Source organism: Sylvia atricapilla, chromosome 1, assembly GCF_009819655.1.
Source record: "Sylvia atricapilla isolate bSylAtr1 chromosome 1, bSylAtr1.pri, whole genome shotgun sequence".
NCBI classification, from domain to species: Eukaryota; Metazoa; Chordata; class Aves; order Passeriformes; family Sylviidae; genus Sylvia; species Sylvia atricapilla.
This window is the reverse complement of record NC_089140.1, coordinates 31,167,619-31,187,564: the sequence shown is the minus strand read 5'-3', so window position 1 is coordinate 31,187,564 and position 19,946 is coordinate 31,167,619. Positions and strand designations below refer to the sequence as shown.

The 19,946-nt window shown below is 38.7% G+C and overlaps 1 protein-coding gene across 2 annotated transcripts in view; it reads right to left on the bottom strand.

Annotated features, from left to right (window-relative positions):
• ABCB5 (ATP binding cassette subfamily B member 5) overlaps positions 1-19,500 on the bottom strand; it is a 33,865-nt gene extending 14,365 nt beyond the window's left edge. Inside the window, exons 1-16 of one of the 2 annotated variants that reach the window (XM_066318498.1) lie at positions 19,292-19,500; positions 18,007-18,094; positions 17,827-17,875; positions 16,868-17,012; positions 16,380-16,446; positions 15,973-16,164; positions 14,675-14,846; positions 13,575-13,699; positions 11,407-11,581; positions 11,007-11,120; positions 9,936-10,046; positions 7,481-7,606; positions 6,009-6,212; positions 4,631-4,801; positions 1,618-1,779; positions 919-1,152 (exon numbers count right to left, since the gene is read on the bottom strand). In XM_066318498.1, the coding sequence (XP_066174595.1) occupies positions 919-1,152; positions 1,618-1,779; positions 4,631-4,801; positions 6,009-6,212; positions 7,481-7,606; positions 9,936-10,046; positions 11,007-11,120; positions 11,407-11,581; positions 13,575-13,699; positions 14,675-14,846; positions 15,973-16,164; positions 16,380-16,446; positions 16,868-17,012; positions 17,827-17,875; positions 18,007-18,094; positions 19,292-19,340 (2,184 nt within the window). In that variant the 5' untranslated portion in view covers positions 19,341-19,500. The remainder of the gene's footprint in view (positions 1-918; positions 1,153-1,617; positions 1,780-4,630; positions 4,802-6,008; positions 6,213-7,480; positions 7,607-9,935; positions 10,047-11,006; positions 11,121-11,406; positions 11,582-13,574; positions 13,700-14,674; positions 14,847-15,972; positions 16,165-16,379; positions 16,447-16,867; positions 17,013-17,826; positions 17,876-18,006; positions 18,095-19,291) is intronic. The other variant, XM_066318501.1, reaches the window with a different exon arrangement.
• Between the last annotated feature and the right edge of the window lie 446 nt (positions 19,501-19,946).

Genomic DNA, 19,946 nt, shown 5'->3' with positions numbered 1-19,946 from the left:
ATTTCACAACTATTTAAAAATTACTAATTACAGATGTGATCCTAACTTCCAGAGATTTAGAAGAATTAATGGTTTTACTTTGGAATTTATATTTTAGTTCTTCACTTCAGAGGTCTTGAAATCAGGCAAAAACCCCCCAAACCAAACAAAAAACTCAAGCAACCTTAATATACCAAACTACATTTCATGAAAACTACTACAAAATAGAAAACAAAATCAAGTTTCTGTTGAGCTGCTCATCCCAATTCTGATCCAGAATACACTAGAAATATACTCTTTTTGATGCTATGAGCAAGTTTTCTTCAAGTTCGATGTAACAAAATTTTTCTTAATCCCAAACTTCCTATTTGACTTTTATTAATGTATGACATATGTCAACTAAGTTTTATCTGTAAAAAGCCTGCAGAACTGAAGCATATATTAAAACAGAGAGAGTAATGTATCTTTTAATAGAAATGCTCTTAAAAATGTCAAGGTTTTGATTTTTTTTTCCTCTTGACATAAATGTAGTACAATACTCCAAAGTGCCTTCAATTTTTGGCTCACTCCAGGGAGCCAGCAGTATTTGCAACAGTAAGTACCAGGGAGTAAAGAATCTTGCAAATGAAATCTCATAACTAGTTTTAATTAGATAGAATTAAAGCATCTGCACCACTGAAATAATACTCTTAAATTGCACAAAGCAATGTAACAAATCAATAGCAATTTTTTCCAGTTCCATAACTCAATAGTGTTAAAATTAAGATCTTTGTTAGGACTAATTGTCCTCAGCTACTCAGTCTGGTGAGTACCGATGGCAATAGCACTAGAGCAAAGGTTGCATGAAAGCCAGCTATCTAAAAGGAATCCAAGTTATGTGCTTTTTGTTTATACTTACAACTTAAAATTAAAATTCTAGCCTGAAGTTCTAATACCAACCTCCACCTCCTTTTTCTTCTTCTTTTTTCCAAAGGGATTTTTAGATGAATTCCTCTTGCTCTTATATCTGCTGGATCTTCTTTGAATGCTGCCTCTCTCTGGTATCACAGATGTTTCAAAGTCCTCTTGAAGAATCAGCTCTTCCACAGGATTTATATTTCCCTCGTATTCCTCAGCTCCTGTGCCTTCACTATCTTCTGATCTGCCATCATCTTGAACATCACTGCTACAACCCTAATAAGAATTCAGGCCATACAGTTACAAGGCATTTTGAGTAGAAAGAAACTTGGGGGTTTTCCTCATGGATACTGCTATTTCAATTGTGCAACTGCAGTGGTCTATAGGCCACATATATTTTAGTCTGCAATTACAGAGTACTAGACTATTAGATTCTGATTTTCCTCCCTCTTTTCCTTTAAAGCAGTCTGTGGACTCCACCTGGAATCTAACACCTCTGTGGCTATGCCGTAATTATGCAATCTGTTCCTTCAACTCACTTCTGTTTTTGACATACTGGATTGTGTAAATGTGAAACACTTATGGGTACAACCCCCAAGAATTCCAAGCCCATGTCTGTGCCCAGAGTAGAACAACTGAGCAGCTGCCAGCCGGACAACATGCAGTAACCAGAGAGAGAAAATAGCTCCACCCACCATTTGACAACTTTGTGAAACAGAGAGTAAATAAATTTGCTCTTACCTGCTGCATCACAAGGGAATAGTAGACTCCTTTCTGCAGCATCAGTTCACTGTGTGTCCCTTGCTCCACCACAACACCTTTCTCAAACCCAGCAATCGTGTCAGCAGTCCTGATGGTGGACAGCCTGTGAGCAATCACAATGGTGGTGCGTCCAGCCCGAGCCTTACACAAACACACAAAACCCAGTTACAGTTAAACTGCGCAAGAAAACAGCACAGAAGTCATTTTTGTCACCTGTAATATATAGTAAATCAAAACCTTAAACTTTTCTTTCTTTTAAAAGCAAAGATTTTAATTTTTTCCTGGTTTCGTGTCCTTGTTTAGCAGTCCAAGGACACTTTTGTTTGACTAATTTAGGTAGAGGAAGCCACGTTAATCTTTTCAGACAAGCAACAAGACCGTAATTAAAGTTTATTTATTATTTGACCTTTTATAACAGTTCAACTCTTTGAAGTAAAGTTGCTCACAAAGTGTTTCCATGTGCAAGCACGAGGGGGAAATGCTCTGAGAACAGTTAGATCTTTCTGAAAACAAAGCTAGAATAGCAAATATAAAAAGAGCAGATATTTTCTTTACATACTGTCCCTGAACATTTTTGGAAGTACAACATCAGCGTAATTTCTGACAAGACTTAGCAGGCAAGCACAGAGGAGCAAACTGGCATCAAAAAGGGGTTTGAGCCACTCCCTTCTGAAACAAACCTCTTTGACAATAATCCTACTGGGATTTGGCAGGAAGAGCTGCTGAAGCCTCAGTCAGCAGGTTAGGTGTTCCACCCTCTCCAGCTCCCTCCCACAGAGCCGTGGCACACGCAGCCCTCATGCAGCAAAGGAGCAAAGGCCACCCTGTGATGCTGGAGAGGCTGGCTTCCCTCCACCCTCATGCCTGGAGCGGATGGCAGCACAGCAGGAGGAGAGATCCGAGGGAACATCATGCAACAAGCGTGTTCTGTAGTGCTGGAACCTGCTGGAAGTTTCTTGCCACAGAAGTCTTACATCATATGCGGACAGAAACAGGCACATGAAGAGGATGAGGACATCTGCAGTCCAGGACTGCTTCCATGGAGATTTGAACTCTTCCTCCTACCCCTGCCATTCTCACGAACCTGGTCACTCCCAGGAATCTGCCACAGAGCGCTTTTTATGCCTCTGGTCTAATGCACAAAGCCTTCACACCGCTGCAGCTGGGAGCTGTGATCAGAACTAGCAAAATGCTTTATAAGATGCTAAGTTATCTGAAAAACAGATGGCTACAAGGAGCTACACATAAATGGCCAGAAACAGTGACTGTTCATGAGGTTAACATCTCTGCTCCTCAGCTGTAAAAATAATGAACAATAGCACCACTTTTTCCACTCAGGGATGCTGAAAAGAAATTTGGAAATCTCATTAGGGAACTACACTGATGGACATCAAAAAGCTGTGAAAAGAAGACTAAGTTATGATTTGGGGCTCATTTTGCTGTGTTCTGAGAACGTGAAGGATGAGAGAGAATCGCCCTAATTGAGTGACCTCCCTGTGTTATGCAGTAAAAGAAGCAATAAGCTTCTGGAAAAGCTAAGTAGTTGATTACAAAATTTAAAAAAAAACAAAACACACCAACAAAACAATCAAAGAAGAAAGATTATATAAGTATTATCGTTGCATCTACATGTTACCTCAATCCTAGTATTACTGGAATGACATGAATAGAACAAACAGCTGCACTTTACTTCAGATTTAAACTGACTAGCAAGTGGGAATGACAAATTCTGTATTTCCCTTAAACCATACTGGAAATTTGTATCTCTCTGCATAACTACAGAAATGAAAGGCAGGATTTTCACTTCATTAAAAAAAATACAATAAAACTGTAGAGGGCAGTTTCTCCAGGAAAGAAGAGAACCATGGAAAAATGCCTTGGGAAGGCCCATTTTCAGTGCCATAAGCAAAAGGCTTATTCACATGCCCCTATGCAAATTGTTACTAGAAAGTTCTTAGTTCTCTGTGTTATCATAGGTTGATTTTTAGTACAAGAATTTTAACATTCTTATTTGTTGTCCTCCACTGGACCCTTCCCTCAGACCCCACCTTAACTTCCCACCCACACTGGGATGTATCAGTATCTCTGTCTGACCCTAAACCCTGCCTCTGGCATTTTGCCTTTTGGCCCTTGTTTTGGTCAGGTTCTCTCCAGTACAGTGGGTGTTTTATTGTTTGGAGGGTTTTTTTGTATTATTAAATTTACTTTTCGGACAATGGATCGAAGCTGTCTCTCTCTCCATTAAGTAGCCATCAGGCTGAGTCCAAAGGAAACTCAAAAGGAGTCTGATTGTCTGGGCTTAGACTCCAGGGAGTTTCATAAAATAAATATTAGACAAAAGAAAAGACATTCAAGCCAAACCATTAAGTTTTTTTTTTTTTTTTTTTTGTTTTTTTTTTTTTTTTAATCAAAGCCGGTGTGTTCCACTGTATGCTGATGGAAACTGCTGATGAAGGTGGGGCTATGAGGAAGGTATTGTGTGCTGATCAGAGACATGGGTACAAGATCTAACAGCTCTGCTTGGCAGCAGTACCCACCCTAGAGCTGCGGGGCTGCTAAAAGCAGGAAAAGAATGAAAATGCCTAAATCCCAAACGCTTTCTGAAAATTATGAAGCAACTATTTAATAAAGAACAAACACTAAGGATATCAGTAACATATACTTTTCTATTAATCCACCTGAAAAAAACATTGTCCTCATACCCTGCCTTGATAAGATGCCAGCAATATTTGATCAGCAAATGTGCAATTATGATCTGAGAAAGGGAATGCAGGAGACCTAAGTTACTGTCCCACATGACAGCGTCTTCATAATTAGTAATAATGCAAAACCAAAACCCCTAAAAAATAAACCTGAAAAAATCCCTAAATACAAATCTTATTTTCCAATGTCCTTGATTCTGATTGAAACCTGCACTGAAAACTGTACATTAATTTTTATTAAGCATTTGTTGCATCTTTTCATGGCAGCAGCTAGCTTCAGTGAGCCCTACCTTATCAAGAGCTGCTTGCACTATGGATTCACTCTGAGTATCTAATGCAGATGTAGCTTCATCCAGAAGTAGAATCTTGGGATTTCTTGCTAGGGCACGGGCAATAGCTATTCTTTGCTTCTGTCCTCCACTCAGCTGAGCACCTCTTTCACCCACCATTGTGTTAAATTTCTGAGAAAGGAAAGAACAAAACGAAAGCTGTGAGACATCTCAACTCGTCACTACTCAGTGCAATCCCAAGTACTCATCTTCTAGAAGATGTAGCTTCTTCCAGCTGACTTGAGCACAGACAGCAAACGTGGAAGGACATCCATCCAACTGGCCCTTAGCCAAACCCTCCTACCCCCACCACACATTGTGCCTGCCTAACTTTGAACTTAAGGTTTTTAAATCTTTACTGTTCATTCAGGGCTCCATAGCCATCTCTGTGGCTATAGGGTTTCTCAAGACAAGCCTGTTAAAGAGATCTATATTTTCTGAGGATTGCCTACCTTTCCAAAAGAGTTGGAATTACAGGGACACACCAAGAGTGTCCCTCCTCTGCATCTGAGACGCTTCCCCTTGGAGCCATGGTTTGGTTCCCACTGACTGTATCACTTACTGCAAAGTAACAGGTTTCAAAGTCCACTGTATTTTTTTATTATATAGATGCTTAAGAGTAAATATGATCACTCTTCCTGGGAGGGACTCTTGGAACAGATGCTTGAAACGAAACATGCTTGAGAGATGGGGCCAAGCTCTCTAAAGTGGTAAAAGTATTTGAAATCAAATCCCAAGTGGGCACTGTTACCACAATTTTAAACTTCAGGAGCAAAGGGAAGAACATATTATCCATTTATGAGGATGTGTTTAGAATGCTTGACCTTGTCTCTCAGCCCCATCCTGAAAGGAGTAAGGCACCTGCTGCTAAGAGAGGGCTCAAAGCTGTGAATCTCAGGCAGAAGGGAAGCTTAAGCTTGTAGCTGCTAAAAGGGTCTTGGTTTAGGGCACACTTATTTACTTCCACCATTCCCCACATATCCTGTGAATGTACAAACAGCTTCTGACAAAGGGCTTTGGATTTCTGGCTCTTCTTTTTAAAAGCCAACTCTTCTATGCCTCACGAGATGGGTACAGATGGCAATACAGCCATGAAGCTTCCTTTCTCCTGAGTTAAGGCATTGACATTTTTTCCCAGACTCCAGCACAAGCCCTTTGAGAGCAACCAAAGGACCAATATCTAGCTGAAAAACTTTGAAACTGAAAGCTGCTGAAGAAAATCAGTATATTTTGAGAAGCTGTAGTATAACTTGGATTCCCATACTCTGCCTCTCAGAAGCAGGACACCAGCCTAAATGAACCTTTCATTCTTACTCTCAAAGTAAGTTCATGAACTTACATCAGGCAGTCTAGATATAAAGTCAAAAGCATTGGCTTCCTTGGCTGCTTGCTCAATTTCAGCATCAGAAATGTCTTCTCTGCCATAGCGAATGTTCTCAGCTATTGTGGTTGCAAACAAAACAGGCTCTTGGCTCACAATGCCAATATTCTCTCGTAACCACTTGATATTAAGGGTCCGAATATCCCGGCCATCTAAGGTAATCTGAGAGGAAAAGAGTATGTCAAAGAAGTCAAGGAAATGTACTCTGTCAAAAGAAAGCAATAAATCATTCTTACCTGAATGAATTATCAGCCAGAAGGTTAAGAAAAAGAATTGGCTTTAATAGAAAATTATGCTGGGGGAGAAGCTAAGACTGCAGTATTTCCATCCATTGCACAAGCTGGAAAATTATGAGCAGCATAAAGAGAGAAGATATCAGGGGCTTTTTTTTTTTCCCCTCTGTCTGTTTTCCCCCAATAACCATCCTTTCTGAGCTGGCTTAAGCTGGTTTTACAGCTTCCTTGCACACTTTTTACATGATTCTCTAGCCCCTATGCCAGTTTGATGCCCTCACAGTTGTAGCTACACAATCATCTCTGTGGCTGTGCTGTACACCAGATCAAAGAGTTCAAGTCAACTAAAAGGAAAGGAGAAGTTATTTTTAACCTAGGTAATTTGCAGTGTGATCATATGAACACCGGCATTGACACAGCAAAATAAGGCATGGGGGCAGGAATGAACAGCCACAGGAAAACAAAGTTTAAGAAAGAACTCTGTTGAAAACAGCTGCCTTGATAGCTTATATACTGATAGTTCAATTTTTCATATTTGGAATGTTTACCTACTTTTAACTAGCAGTAACAACTATTAAGTAGCATCCTTCAAATACCAAGAATAAAAAAGCAAATTTTCTTCAAAATACATTGCTTCACTTCTCTAATTTTTTTTCCTTTGGAAATTTCTTGAGGGAAGTATTTACCGTTTAACAATTGGATTTAGTGTTCAGTGGTAAAACACATACAATGGGTAATGAAGGAAACTTCTGCTGTGGTTAGCAGATAGTGAAAAACATGCCAAGAAAACAACCATTCAAAACAGGAAAGCTCTCTCCAGGTTTTAGCTTACATTCAATGAAAAGGAAGCAAAATACAGCAGGATTCTGTTGGATTATGCTTTGCTTAAAAAAAGTTTAGGGAATTAAAAAAAAAAAAAACCAGTTGATAACAATTATTTTAAATTCAGATCTTGCAAGTCTATTCCAAGACTTGTGGGATTTCCTATTTATGACATAGTAGTGCAAGATGGAGCAGAATAATGAAGTCAAGCCAACAAGAGAAGATAGTTCATTTGAAATTTAAATTGTGGAAATAGGAACTATGCAGATACATGGTCAAATTCAGGCAAAACAGAAAACAAGGTTCAGTCAATATGGGAAACTCATGCATGTCCTAATAGCTATGATTTTTTACAATTCTTCTGCAGACACTCACTTCTCCCTGGTCAGGATCATAGAATCTCTGCAGCAACTGAATAGTTGTGCTTTTCCCACAGCCACTGGCACCAACTAAAGCAATGGTCTTCCCAGTTTGAACTTTCAAGTTTAGACCTTTGAGGATCTGGGAATTAAAAAATAAAGAAATAAATAAATAATTATATATATATATTTTAGCTTAGCAAGTTTAATTAGAGAACAGTGTGTCAAGGTAACTTTAGCTATTGCTATCAAGGCAGTAGTGAGGGCCACAGTCAGAAGGTATGGCAACATGAATAAGTTAATTGTACCTGGGAATATCCTGGAGCACTGATAGGAAAAAGTTTTCACCTTTGCTTGTGAAATGCATTAGCCTTTGAAACAGGGTGGCTGCATGCAACCTGGCTTTTAGGAATGGCCCTTAGATCCTTCTGGCTACCAAAGCAAGCCTGGGAATTTTTTGAGAAAATTGGTAACTGCAACAGGCCAAGTTCATGCCAAGAAACATTTTAAGAGTTCCCTTGCATAGACCATTGCATTCCATTGCCTGGGAGAATTCCCCAGCACACTCAAACTAATATAGACACAGCCACACTACTCTGAACTTCACAGCTCATTTTCTCCAATTTGTGTGATCTGGTAGCAGGCTTGGGATCTTAAATTCCTCTGCTGTTCTCCATTTTCCAGAGTATAATAATTATGAATCTCACAGAAGACTATTTTCAGGTGCTAAAGAGTATCACTGAAAACCAAGCCTGCTTTGTTCTATTTTTAAAATATAAATGGCTGTTTGGACTGAGTAATTGCTGGGGAGCCCTTAATAAATCCCATTCCTTATTGTTAACAGCCCCAGCAACCTGGGGAGCAGGTACAGATTAATGATATCATTTTTGCTATTTTCACATTTAGAGAACATTTTACTTCAAAAAATATCCATGCCATTACAAATAATGCTGTGTAGTTGCCAAAATATTTGGCTGCTATGGGAACTCTTCTTGTTTATACCAGGCTGATTTATAAGTTTTCCTACACATGTTTTTGCAATGAGAGATTAAAATAGTTGCAGTATTCCTCTCCTCTCCCTGTATTTCATCCACCTGGTTTTATATCTCCAGGAAGCTGACGATCATGCAGGCACCAGGTTAAGAATGAACTTTATTCTAGATACCATAATATCTCCAGATGCAAATAATCATTACCACACACTAGGCTAGTTTTCGTCTCTTTCTTCAGGCAACATATTGCCAAGATTAAAAATAACAATAACTATTCTCCTTAGATCGCTTTGATTTGGTTTAACCTGGACAGGGACAATTACACTGTGTTGCATTAATTGCTTGAGAAATTGTTGGAAACTTCTACACAGTTTTGCTGATTCCTTTTGACTCCACTTAATAATATTGATGCCCTTAGTGGGGAGAGCTGATGACTCAGATTTGGGAAGGATGGTAAATATTTCTTATTTCCCTCCCATTTGGTGCGCTGACCCACAACATAGTTCAGCAGCCTGAATAGGATTTTTAGGAAGAAAGGCTCTGCTCTGTCCCTTCAAGATTTCTGAGCAATGAGGGATAGAAGATTCATTGTTCAAAATTCAGGCAAGGAGAAAGCCCAACTCTGAAACTGCCCTCCAGCCATTCCAGTGTCCTGGAAACAAACCTGATGCACAATGGAACAGACCTCAGATTACTGAGTTGGGAAAATCTACCTGAAGAAAGAGCCATAGAGATAGGAACCTTCCCATTCTCACTACTACACCAGCACATCAAGCTTTTAATTTTACATTTGAAATCTCTATTTCTACCTTTTTCTGCATCAAGGAAGAAACAACATCAGCAAATTCCGTTTTTTACCTTTATCAAGGTGTTCAAAAGACTATAAACAAATATCGCTAAGAGGTCAAACCAACCATATCACCAGGAAGGTAATCACAATGACATGATGTACACAGGCCACTAATGGAAACTGAACTACCAAAGAACAGAGACAACTATTTCTTGAACACCAATTTTAACATATGCCCAAACCAATGTTTGACTTCCAAATGTACATCTAGGATTATATGCTTTGATACTTTTGAGAGCGTTTTGTTGTAAAGTCTATCTCCAATAATTTTTCACATGGGATATCATAACTCCAAAGAGCCAAGAAAGTGGAAAAAGCAACTTTCTGGTTTAACTGCCTGAAGTCTGGAAGCCTTAATGAAAGATTTTTCAGAATCATATTTGATTTATCAAAGCTCTTTTCAATAGAAATTCAGACTGGGAGCAACACACATTAGATTTGTCCTGCAGAAGAGAATGAGATATACAATACAAGTAGATCTAGAGCTTTGTCTTTGTGCATCACTGGGGAGAAAATTATGCCACATCCCCAAAAAGAGGAATGCATTTCACATTCAAGAACAAAATTAGACAAATAATATGGGCATAGGCTGAGGAATTTCAGCACAGTAATCTGAACAGAACACTTACCTTAACATCAGGTCTCGAAGGGTAACTGAAATGGATGTTTCTGAATTCAATTTCTCCTATGAGTTTGTCTGGCTTGTAACCTTCCTTAGAACTGCTGTCTATAAGTCGTTTCTAGAAAGAGGTTTGTAAAATAAATTGGTGGTTATTTCACTTTCGCAACTGTTACTTCTGCTGCATGCATGGTTCTTTACTTTCTCAGATGCTGGTTTACACTGCAGTACATCATTGCTGAACTGCTGCATTTTACCTGCAGAATGCTGAATATGGGAGAACATCAAATTGTGAATTATACTTTGACAAATGTAGTACATTTTCAAAAGCAACAAAATCCACAGTGGAAAACCTGTAATTGCAAAACTTAACTGCATTCTCTTGCAGCCAAAACATGGGCTTCAGTAATCTGTATAGGAGGGTTTTATACTCACATCAAAAAGAATGATATAGCCATTTCTCCATGAACTTTTCAGTCCTACTTTAAAATATTTTATATACGCAGATATGCAAGTGCTGCATAGCGCAGCAAGACCAAGATAATGATGTTGAAAACCTTCTTTTATGGCAACATCAGCACTACAGATTATTATGGTTATAACTTTCAGTAGTATTATTAATCCTCCTTCACCAATTCCCTCCCTCCAATAAACCCCATCTTAGCTGAGTTTGTGCATACATGATTTTTTAAAGATTAGTATAGTGATTATATTATATTAGTATTGTATAGTATTATAGTATGTACTATATATAGTATATATGCTATATAAATAGTATATATATCATATTAGTATAGTGTAGTATTTCCCTCTGGAGCTGAAAGTCTAATATTAGAGAAAACCCTCAACCATTTCTCTCAGACATACAAGCCAGGTTTTCCAGCTTTCACTGTAACAGAGAGGCTGGGATTTTTAAATGGATGAAAATATTATGGGTTTCTTTAACAAACATCTACAGAGTTGGTGATTTGGGGTTTTAGAGCACTTTCGCTATACTTCTCAAGGGAAAAAAAAATAAAAGGAGAGGCAGTGGAAGCTAAGTCGGTTGAAAGGCTTCTATTTTATGTAGTTAGGTGTTTACCTTATTGATAATCTTATAAACTTCATAGGCAGCCCCACGTGCACTGGCCACATTCTCCAGGTTAGGAGCTGCTTGGCCCAGGGAGAAAGCTCCAACAAGTACAGAAAAGAACACCTGTGGGAGATGGAGAGGAGCATTACAATTAATGATTACCGTGCCACCAGTGCCCACACAGGCACTAGAAAGATTTAAGCACGAGCTCTAAGTTATTCATTCCACCTTACAGAGTCCAAGACAATCAAACTTGTTATATTAAAAACTAGGCAAGATTAATAACTTTCAGTTGTTTTATACTTGATACTCTAGAAGCTAATTTAGCAAGCACATGGCACAAAACAGAGACATCACTTGCATATCTGAAGATACAGAACATTTTTCAAATCTGCAATGCTGTACTTACAATTAACACAGTGCCGATGTCATAATGTGGATCCTCAGCAGTGAGCTTGGTCCCATACCAAAATGCAAGGGCGTAGGATCCAAAGATAAAAAATTGTGAAAGACCTAGACATGTGTTAGTGGTAATGGATTTTTTCATTCCAACACGTTTAGCCATCTCTAAGTTAGCATCATATCTGAAAGTGGTTAAGGAAACATTAATTTGACAGGTATCACATGCCATTCTGCTCAATATTTCCCACTGCACTTTTCTTAATTAATAGGATTTATGCAAGAAAAAACAGTCTCCAAGAGAACACAGATTATTTTTTGTTTCTTTTGGTGTTTTTTTGGGTGGTTTTTTCAGTGGACATAGAGGATCAGTATAAAGACTAACAAGTTCAACTAGATAACTATTGCTTCTAAGAATAGTTCAAATTCATTCACTTATCTACAGTTTTCAGTGAATAGCTGAAAGCAGATAGCTTTCATTTACTCAAGCTTATTCTGCAAACTGTAACCTAGGAATAGTCTAACTTTCTACTTGTAATCAACATGGTCAGTAGCTTACACACTTTTCCCAATGCATATTTTCAATAAAGTACAACCACATCACAGGAAAACATGTAATTCATTCAGCTGGAAAGCAATCTTTAAAAATTGCAATTATTTTTTCATGTAAATTTCTAAAATGTCATCAATGCTGTACTTATTAGTCAAACATATTGAAATATTTTGACTTGATTGTGCTCTTAAAACCAGGCCCTACCTTTGAGTCAGGAGCATCATATGTCTTCCAGGGGAATGGTAATGCATTTAAATAGTGTGATAAATACATGTGATCACTGAAATGCTGAGGGAAAGCCAAACCACTGCCAGAAACTAAAGGTGACTAAAGATCCCTTGCAAGAGTAAACTTTCGTGGTCAGTGGAAGCACTGTGTAGTAAAAGGATGCTTTTCCTAACTCCGAGGCCAGCATCCAAGAGCTATGTAGGAGTCACAATCCATTATCTGAAAAATGCACTTCCTGGTAGGAGTTTGTCCCTAGTAGAAGATGTTCCTAGGGGAGGCGTTTTGTTTGTTTGGGGTTTTTAGATCAAATGTAGGTATAGCTGTGGAAGAGGCTGGCTAGTCAATCATATAAAGGACAGGCCTTACTTGACTCAGGTATCAGTTATTCTGTCTTCAGGCAAAACATTTAAAATAAATATTGACAGCTACTGTCATTCAATTTTCAGACACTGGTAAGCGCAGAAGATGGGGAGGAGAATGGGCAACTTATCTCGGTCATCTTAGGGCTTTTTTTGCCTTTACTGTGGAAGCAGGAACAGTCTTAATACTGCTGCCTCTTAAAAACAAATTCCAGTAGGCAGAACACAGGGCTATGAGATAGTCAGAGCTCAGTCCCTGGAAGCAAATGCAGGAACAGGCTGTAGGATCCTAGGCCAGCGTTGACAAATTTTGCACAAGATGAAGCCAAACATGAGTTGAAAAAGATAGAAGAGTTTCATGGGGCATATGGATAAGGTCATCTGCTTTGCCCTTCCCAACTGCATGGAATCAGTGATCCTTGTATCTGTATAAAAAAAAATCTATTGCTTATGCTTGTTGAGTTATCTGATACGCATGTCAATAAGTTTATGGTCAGCCACAATAATTTCACCTTGTGTGTGTGACTGGGGCCAGCACTAGGCAACTACACATGCTATTTGCAAGTCATTAAAGTTGTAAATCATTGTAAAAGCCAGTAATGTGATTTAACCCAAGGCTGTTATCCAAGTGTAGTTTAAAAATAAGCTCAGTAATCAAAGATCAGAGCAGTAGCACAAATGGTCTAGAAGATAAAGCAAGTGATTGCATGCTTTGTTGCATCTGACTCATAAGTGAAGGTAACCTTTCCACCACTTTCACATTCAGTTCAAATCTCAAACAAAAGAGAAATTTTCATCTATGCTGCAGTGACAACACCAAGTAGCCTGTATTCACTAAGACTATCTTTGCACCCTTGTTTTCAGCTGATTTGTCGATTTACAGAAAGGTGAAATGACACTAAGGAGCATCTCATCCCACTACCCCTCCAAAAAAAAAAAGAAAATAAAAAAAAAAAAAAAAAAGAAAATCCCCACAAACAAATCCACAACTAAATTTCCTTGCCATATTTTACATATAATGATTATCTTTAAACTTACTTCTCTAATGCCTTTTGCTGTCCATTGAAAGCCACAACAGTCCTGATTGCTGACAAAATTTCTTCTGCCACAGCTCCTGCTTTGGCATAAGCAGACAGCTCTTTAGCAGTAAGGGATGCCAGGAGCTGAAAGGTTGAAAAAACGTTATTGCAGCCCACTGAAAGTGTGCATATTCCGTCTTGGTGAATGAGAACAATCACACAAGGTGCACAAGATCAGACTTTAGCAATGTGGGGGTCAACTCCTCCCCATACCCTGAATTTCCCTCAAATAGAGTTCAATTTATCATTGTCTCCTCCTTACAATCAAAGGCTACAAAAATATCAGGTGAGGTTTCAGACTGATCCGCTTTCCTCCCAAGCTGAGGACAGCCTACAAACCACACTAGGAAGAGTGAAGGAGGGAGTGCAGCAGCTGCTCTGAGTTCCTGAAGTGTTCAGACACTAGAGCACCATCAGATACTAAAGAAAGCAAGCCAGTCACACTGCAGCCTCTAACATTCTTTTTCTTAGCTTATTTGCTAAGTAATGCTTCAGGTAGGAAAACCCCCATAGGATCATATAAATAGCTACTCAGGCGTATGAGCCATACACATTAATGTGGCTAAACAGCGCATAAGGGGAAAAAGATTTCATATCTGGAAGGGAAACCTCTACAGCCATTTCACTGATTTATATTTCAGCAGCTGTACAGAGCTATTCTGTACACAGCATGAAACTTGGTAAATTATTTGCAAGAGATATGGTACACGCATGTGCAGATAGAAAGAGGTAGAAAGGCTTTTGTACTAGGAGGGAAAAGTGAAAGCTTCCCCAAGGCTTGCCGTGAGGAAATTGCTGTGCCAGAGATGTTCTGATGCAGATTACCCCCCTGCAACATGGCATGAGGACAGGATATGCAAACAGAAGGAACACAACTTACAAGTGTGTGCTTGGGAACCCAGAGAAAGGCTACAGGAGGAGCAGAAATCAAAGTAAGTGTGGAGCCAACCTCCCAACTTAGAAACCACATCAGGATTCTCCCATTCTCTCCCCCTTTTCTGTGCGTAAGAGTTGTAAGGTTTTTATGGTTTCTTTGCTTATAAATCCCCACACACTTACAGTTGACCAAACTGCCGCTGATGCAGCAAGAAGTGGGCTGACTGACATAACCACCAGTGTCAGCTTCCACCCGTAGATGAATCCAACAATAAGCCCTGACACAAATGTGGAAAAAAACTGCAGAAATATACTGATCTTGTCTCCAATGCCTTCACGGATGGTGTTGATGTCACTTTAAATAACAATAATAAAAAAAGATCTGTTAGCTTAGAACGCCTCTCCTTGTGACTCCCTCCCCCCTTCATTTCGTGCTGTGTGGCCTCATGCCGGGAGCTTTGCCTTTTCCTAACTGGCAAAAGAAAATCCCTAACCATGGCTACTGAACTGTACCATTGGGCCCTTCTGTGGCCAAAACACAGCAGAAACTTCCTATTTAAGGACTCATTTTCTGTAGTCTCAACACTCTCTGCTGTTCCTATGCCATGTCACTAGGTCACCAATGACCTAGGTTCCTCATCTGGCATCCAAATGGAGCAATATAACTAAACTATCCAGCAGCCTCCTCACCCAACATGACCATCTCTAAACGATTTCTTCTGCTCAGCTCTCTGATGCATTTTGTGCTCTTAATTTTGGCTACTGACTCAGATGAAGAGCTATCGCCATTCCATCATATCATTACTTGCAATAACCTCCATTTTTCATACAAATTTTCTTCCCTATTTTCTCTTCCCAGAACATACAGATACTAGAGTTGAGAGTGGTTTCATTTAGGCTTCTTGTAGGCTTTTCGGAACAGATCTGTGTCCAAAGCTACTATAAAATCCAGAAAACATATTTAAAAATATGTATTGTTCACAAATAATCCCGTAACACAGGGGAGTTACAGTCCTTATCCCTAAATCTATTTAATTTTGTGGAAAAACTCCACAGACTGGCCGGCTATATAGAATACTGCCTGAGATCTCACTGGGTGCAAGTACAAGCTCATTTCCATTTGATTAAGTGTCAAGTTTTGGTGTTGATAAACTAGGTGGAAACAGCAGAGCTGTTTGTTTAGCAGTGGCTGATGTGTACTTCATGGACTTCAGAAAGCCAGTGTCAGGTATTTCATGAAAAAAAAAAAACAAACCCTTCCAATGCACATATCACAGAAACTGCACAAATGAAGCTGAAAAGCATAATGAATTTCTCACTTGAAGCTGCAGTATTTCAAACTTTAGGTTTGGTGGAATTTTTGTTTTGGTTTTTAACTCTCTGTAGGCTATTCTGCTGGGATAAATGTCAGTTTTCTTTTAAATGCCATACTTGGGTGTAAAAAAAAAACCAAACAACTAAAACCAAACCAGAGTCCTCACTCTGTCAGTCTGGTGTTGAGTGTTCCTATCTGGGTAGTATCAAACCAGGCCATCTCCTGATGGAGCACTGCAAAAAAGAACTTCTGCCGGATCCTTGCGGTTTGTCTTGTAGCAGTAACCAAGAAAGTCCACACTTGGATCATGCTCAGGATAAACACAGCAAAGCCAATTCCCACGAAGTAGTAAGCGAACCTGAGATAAGGGAACAAAAGCCCTTGTGATCCCACTGTATCACATGAGAGAAGTCAGACACAGAGCAGTTACTAGTCTTCATTAATCACACCAAAGTAAATACTGAAGAATGTGATGCATTAGTGGGAAGGCAAACATGGCTTCTGCTCAAACAGATAACACAGTAAAAGAAAATCCTCCAATACATTATTAAAAGGATAACTACAGATCCTTACTTTGTCATATCAGCCTCTATATCCACACCTGGAGCTGGTGAGCAGCTGGAACTGTTTACTGAAGTATCTGTGAAGGGGAAATAAAAAACAGAAATATTTGTGGAAGTGTTATATAGAGCAGTTGATTCATGGCAATATGGGGTTGTCATTTTGGGAATCTTTTGAATTTCCAAGTGGGGTCTGCAATACAAACTTAAACACAAAATGATTTGGCAAACAGTTTTATTTTTAAGCAATTAGTGCCTGATAACTATCTCAACAAAGTCTAAATTCATTCATAAAGTGCACATCCAATGCTTTTGTTTTGTCCTGGTCTAGTCACTAAAGATGGATCGAAACAACTGGGTTATTTCCAGCAGGATGAGGGATGCTCATGATTTACTTTCTTAGATATGCACCAGTGTATAGTCTGGGGGAAAAAAAAGGAATCTTAGCCTCAGTAGCAAAGCACAGCCAATATGTAGAGAAATTTAATTTAAACTTTTTACCATTGGGTTGCATGCCACTTAGCACAAAGCTGTTTGTCATCTCTCCAAAGAAAATGATCAAAAGCGGCATTCCAGTGCCATTTGCAGCCGCTGCGACCAAACCAACTATCATCAATAGGACATCCACCCCATCAGCATAGCAAAACTGTGTAAGCATTAAAAAAGAAAGAAGAGAGAAAAAAAGTGACATTACATCTGACAGTTCATGCATTTGCTACAGTGCAGCAGGCTTGCAAAACATGCTTCATCCACATAATCCAAGCAGCTACACTCCAACTGAAGGCAAACTTGGTACATAAGGATTTTGTCGTAATCCAACACATCTTTAAATCAGCACTCAGGCTGCTAAGAAAATACTGGCAGGACACAGATTCTCAGTCTGGAAAAAAACTACTGCTTCCAAGAGATGATGACCTTTGTAGAATAGATTGTATTTTCTGTTCCATTGAGTTACATATTTACTAAGATAATGCCCCTACAACCTAAACAAGAGTGAGTTATTGACCAGCACCTGGCTTATACCTACCAGTAGAAAACTGTTTCAGCAGAGACAGATTGTATCTTAAGACTTGTCTACCCTTGAAGCTTAGTTTTATTTAAACAAGGATGTGAATTTAAACTGCTATAGATATCCCGGGATGTGGTTAATCTGAAATTGGAGCATTTTATTCCTAACTGGCCTAACCACCTCATAAAGTGTAAATACACATGGAATAAACTAGAGAAGAATAAAACTTTTCTTGTCTCACAGTAAGCAAGTCCACATGCAAGAGCTATCTTTGTTTGGGAATAGCTGCCCTGTAGAAAACCAACATAAAACCGTATCACTGGTTAGAGAGCAAGTCTAGAATCAGTAGTCCTCAGGCTTTTGATTGCCTATGAATTGTAATTCATAAACAACTCATGATGCCAAATAAAGAAAAGTAAGTATGAAGTAGATAATCAAACAGGACACTAACCAATTCAAGAAAGCCAACCATTCGTTTCTCTGACTTCTCATCTTCCTTCCTAGGGTAAAGTACAAAAGACTGATTAAGATTGAGAGGTTTTTTAGCAAACCTGTATTAAGCTCTTCTCCTTCCCCTGCATCTCCGATTTCCCCATACACCCAGTTCACTCTAAGTTAAAAAAATACCCACATTTTCTTCTTGGGCTTTAACTGGTCAATTTGTTCTACATTTCCCTCATGTTGGAAAGCAGAATCCTCACACCTCTTGCTTCCAGATTCTGTGAAATAAAAAGACTTTTTTAGAATAATAATAATCCATCTATTGTGTCTTTTGCTGATGATTCTTTTGCACTTAAAGACTAGTTTTTTCTCATGTTATTGGAAGGAAGTTCCAAGAAAAAAATCAGCAGGCTCTTCCTCTTCCGTTTATTCTTATTCCCAGAAAAAGCTTCTGTAGTTTTGGTTTGTGTTTAAAATGTTTGGTTTTCTGAACTTCCTTTCCCAGAAAAATATGCAAACAATTTTGCCGTTACCAAAACATGTTTCTGGTTTACATAAAATTCCCCAGGAAAGGAAGTTCAGAAAACCAAACATCTCAGGCACAAACCAAGGCTACAAGCTTCCATGCCCATTTCTGAGATGGAAACAACTTCATTTTTATAATTAAAATATACTTATACAGAATGATTATCAAAGACTAAAAGAAAGAGTTCTTCCTTCAAACACCTGTGCAACTGAATGCAAATTAGGAGAAGTCCTAACGAAATGAGTGGAGTTGCTTATAGTGAAGGTTATAATTGCTGCAGGTGACAGAGAATAGACGGCAGTTAACTGAAGAGTCCTTGGTTCTAATAACCATCTTCACTATTCTATTGCAGTAGTTGTTACATGTCCCACTTCCTTTGTGCTGGGGGCTTCAGGAAGATATATGAAAACATAAACCTACCCAGGAAGCCTAAATTTTTAAATGCATAAAATAAGATGTAGCAAATATACAAAGAAACAGATGAGTAACCACAGTGGGGAACCAGCTGTAAAACAAAAGCAGAAAAGGTGCTCCTCATACCAGCCACTCCCAATCTACATTTACCTTAACTTTAGCTGCTGACTCATGATCAATAGAATTTTCTACACACTGTTTTAACATTGGTTGGCCTACAACAGCTGTTTTAGACAACCATTTGAAAGCAATAAAGTTTTTCCAGCTTACTCAGCTCACCTCAGGAGAATTTTCATGCCCAGGCTAGGATCCTGCTGAACAGTTTTACCAATGTAAATTAATTTTGCTAAACTTGATGGAATGATTCAATCAGAAAATGTATAATAGGTATGGCTTTAATTCACTCAGTTGTAGGAAACTCTTCATGTTATCTCCTACAAAACTACTATGGCAACCAGGAGAGCTCTACAACGTTCTTTAGATTCAAACCTGTGGAACATAATTCTTCAAACACACGTGTGGTGCTTCTTCTTACCAGGATCAGAGAGGTCCGGTTCTGTGGAATTTGCAGAATAGTTCTTCATTGTTCTTTTTGTCGGATGCTTGTCACATTAATTAGAACCTGCAATAACCTGCCCCCCCCCCCCCCAACACAATACTTTGATTTAGTAAATATTTAAAGAGTTCACATCTGTGGGTTTATCCATGACTCAATCACATTTTGGTCTCAATATTGTTCTACTTCAATAGAAAGACTAAAAAGAAAATAATATAGTTAACAGCATTAAAAAAGAACTCCTATTAATGAGATATTAAGAGCTGTGTGCACTATTACTAGGCAACTTTAGTCAGTAGCCTGCTTTAGTAGTATTTTATGCTGAATCTTGAAATCATTTGCATAAAAGTTATTGTAAACAATCTATTACAGAAATGACGATTTCCCTCATTACCTTATGTTTGATTAGAATTAAATGAACAGCCATAACATGCCGTGAGTACAATGATAAAGACATGCACTTTTTATGCCATGTAGTACTAGGATACATTCAGGAGCAGTAAATGACTGATGCTCTAAGTCTCCTGAGGCTTTCCTTGAGCTATCAAATACACTAGTTAAAAACAAACCAAAATAAAAACAAAAAAAAAACCCTCCCACAAGAACAAGAACAACAAAATCCCAAGCAAGAAGC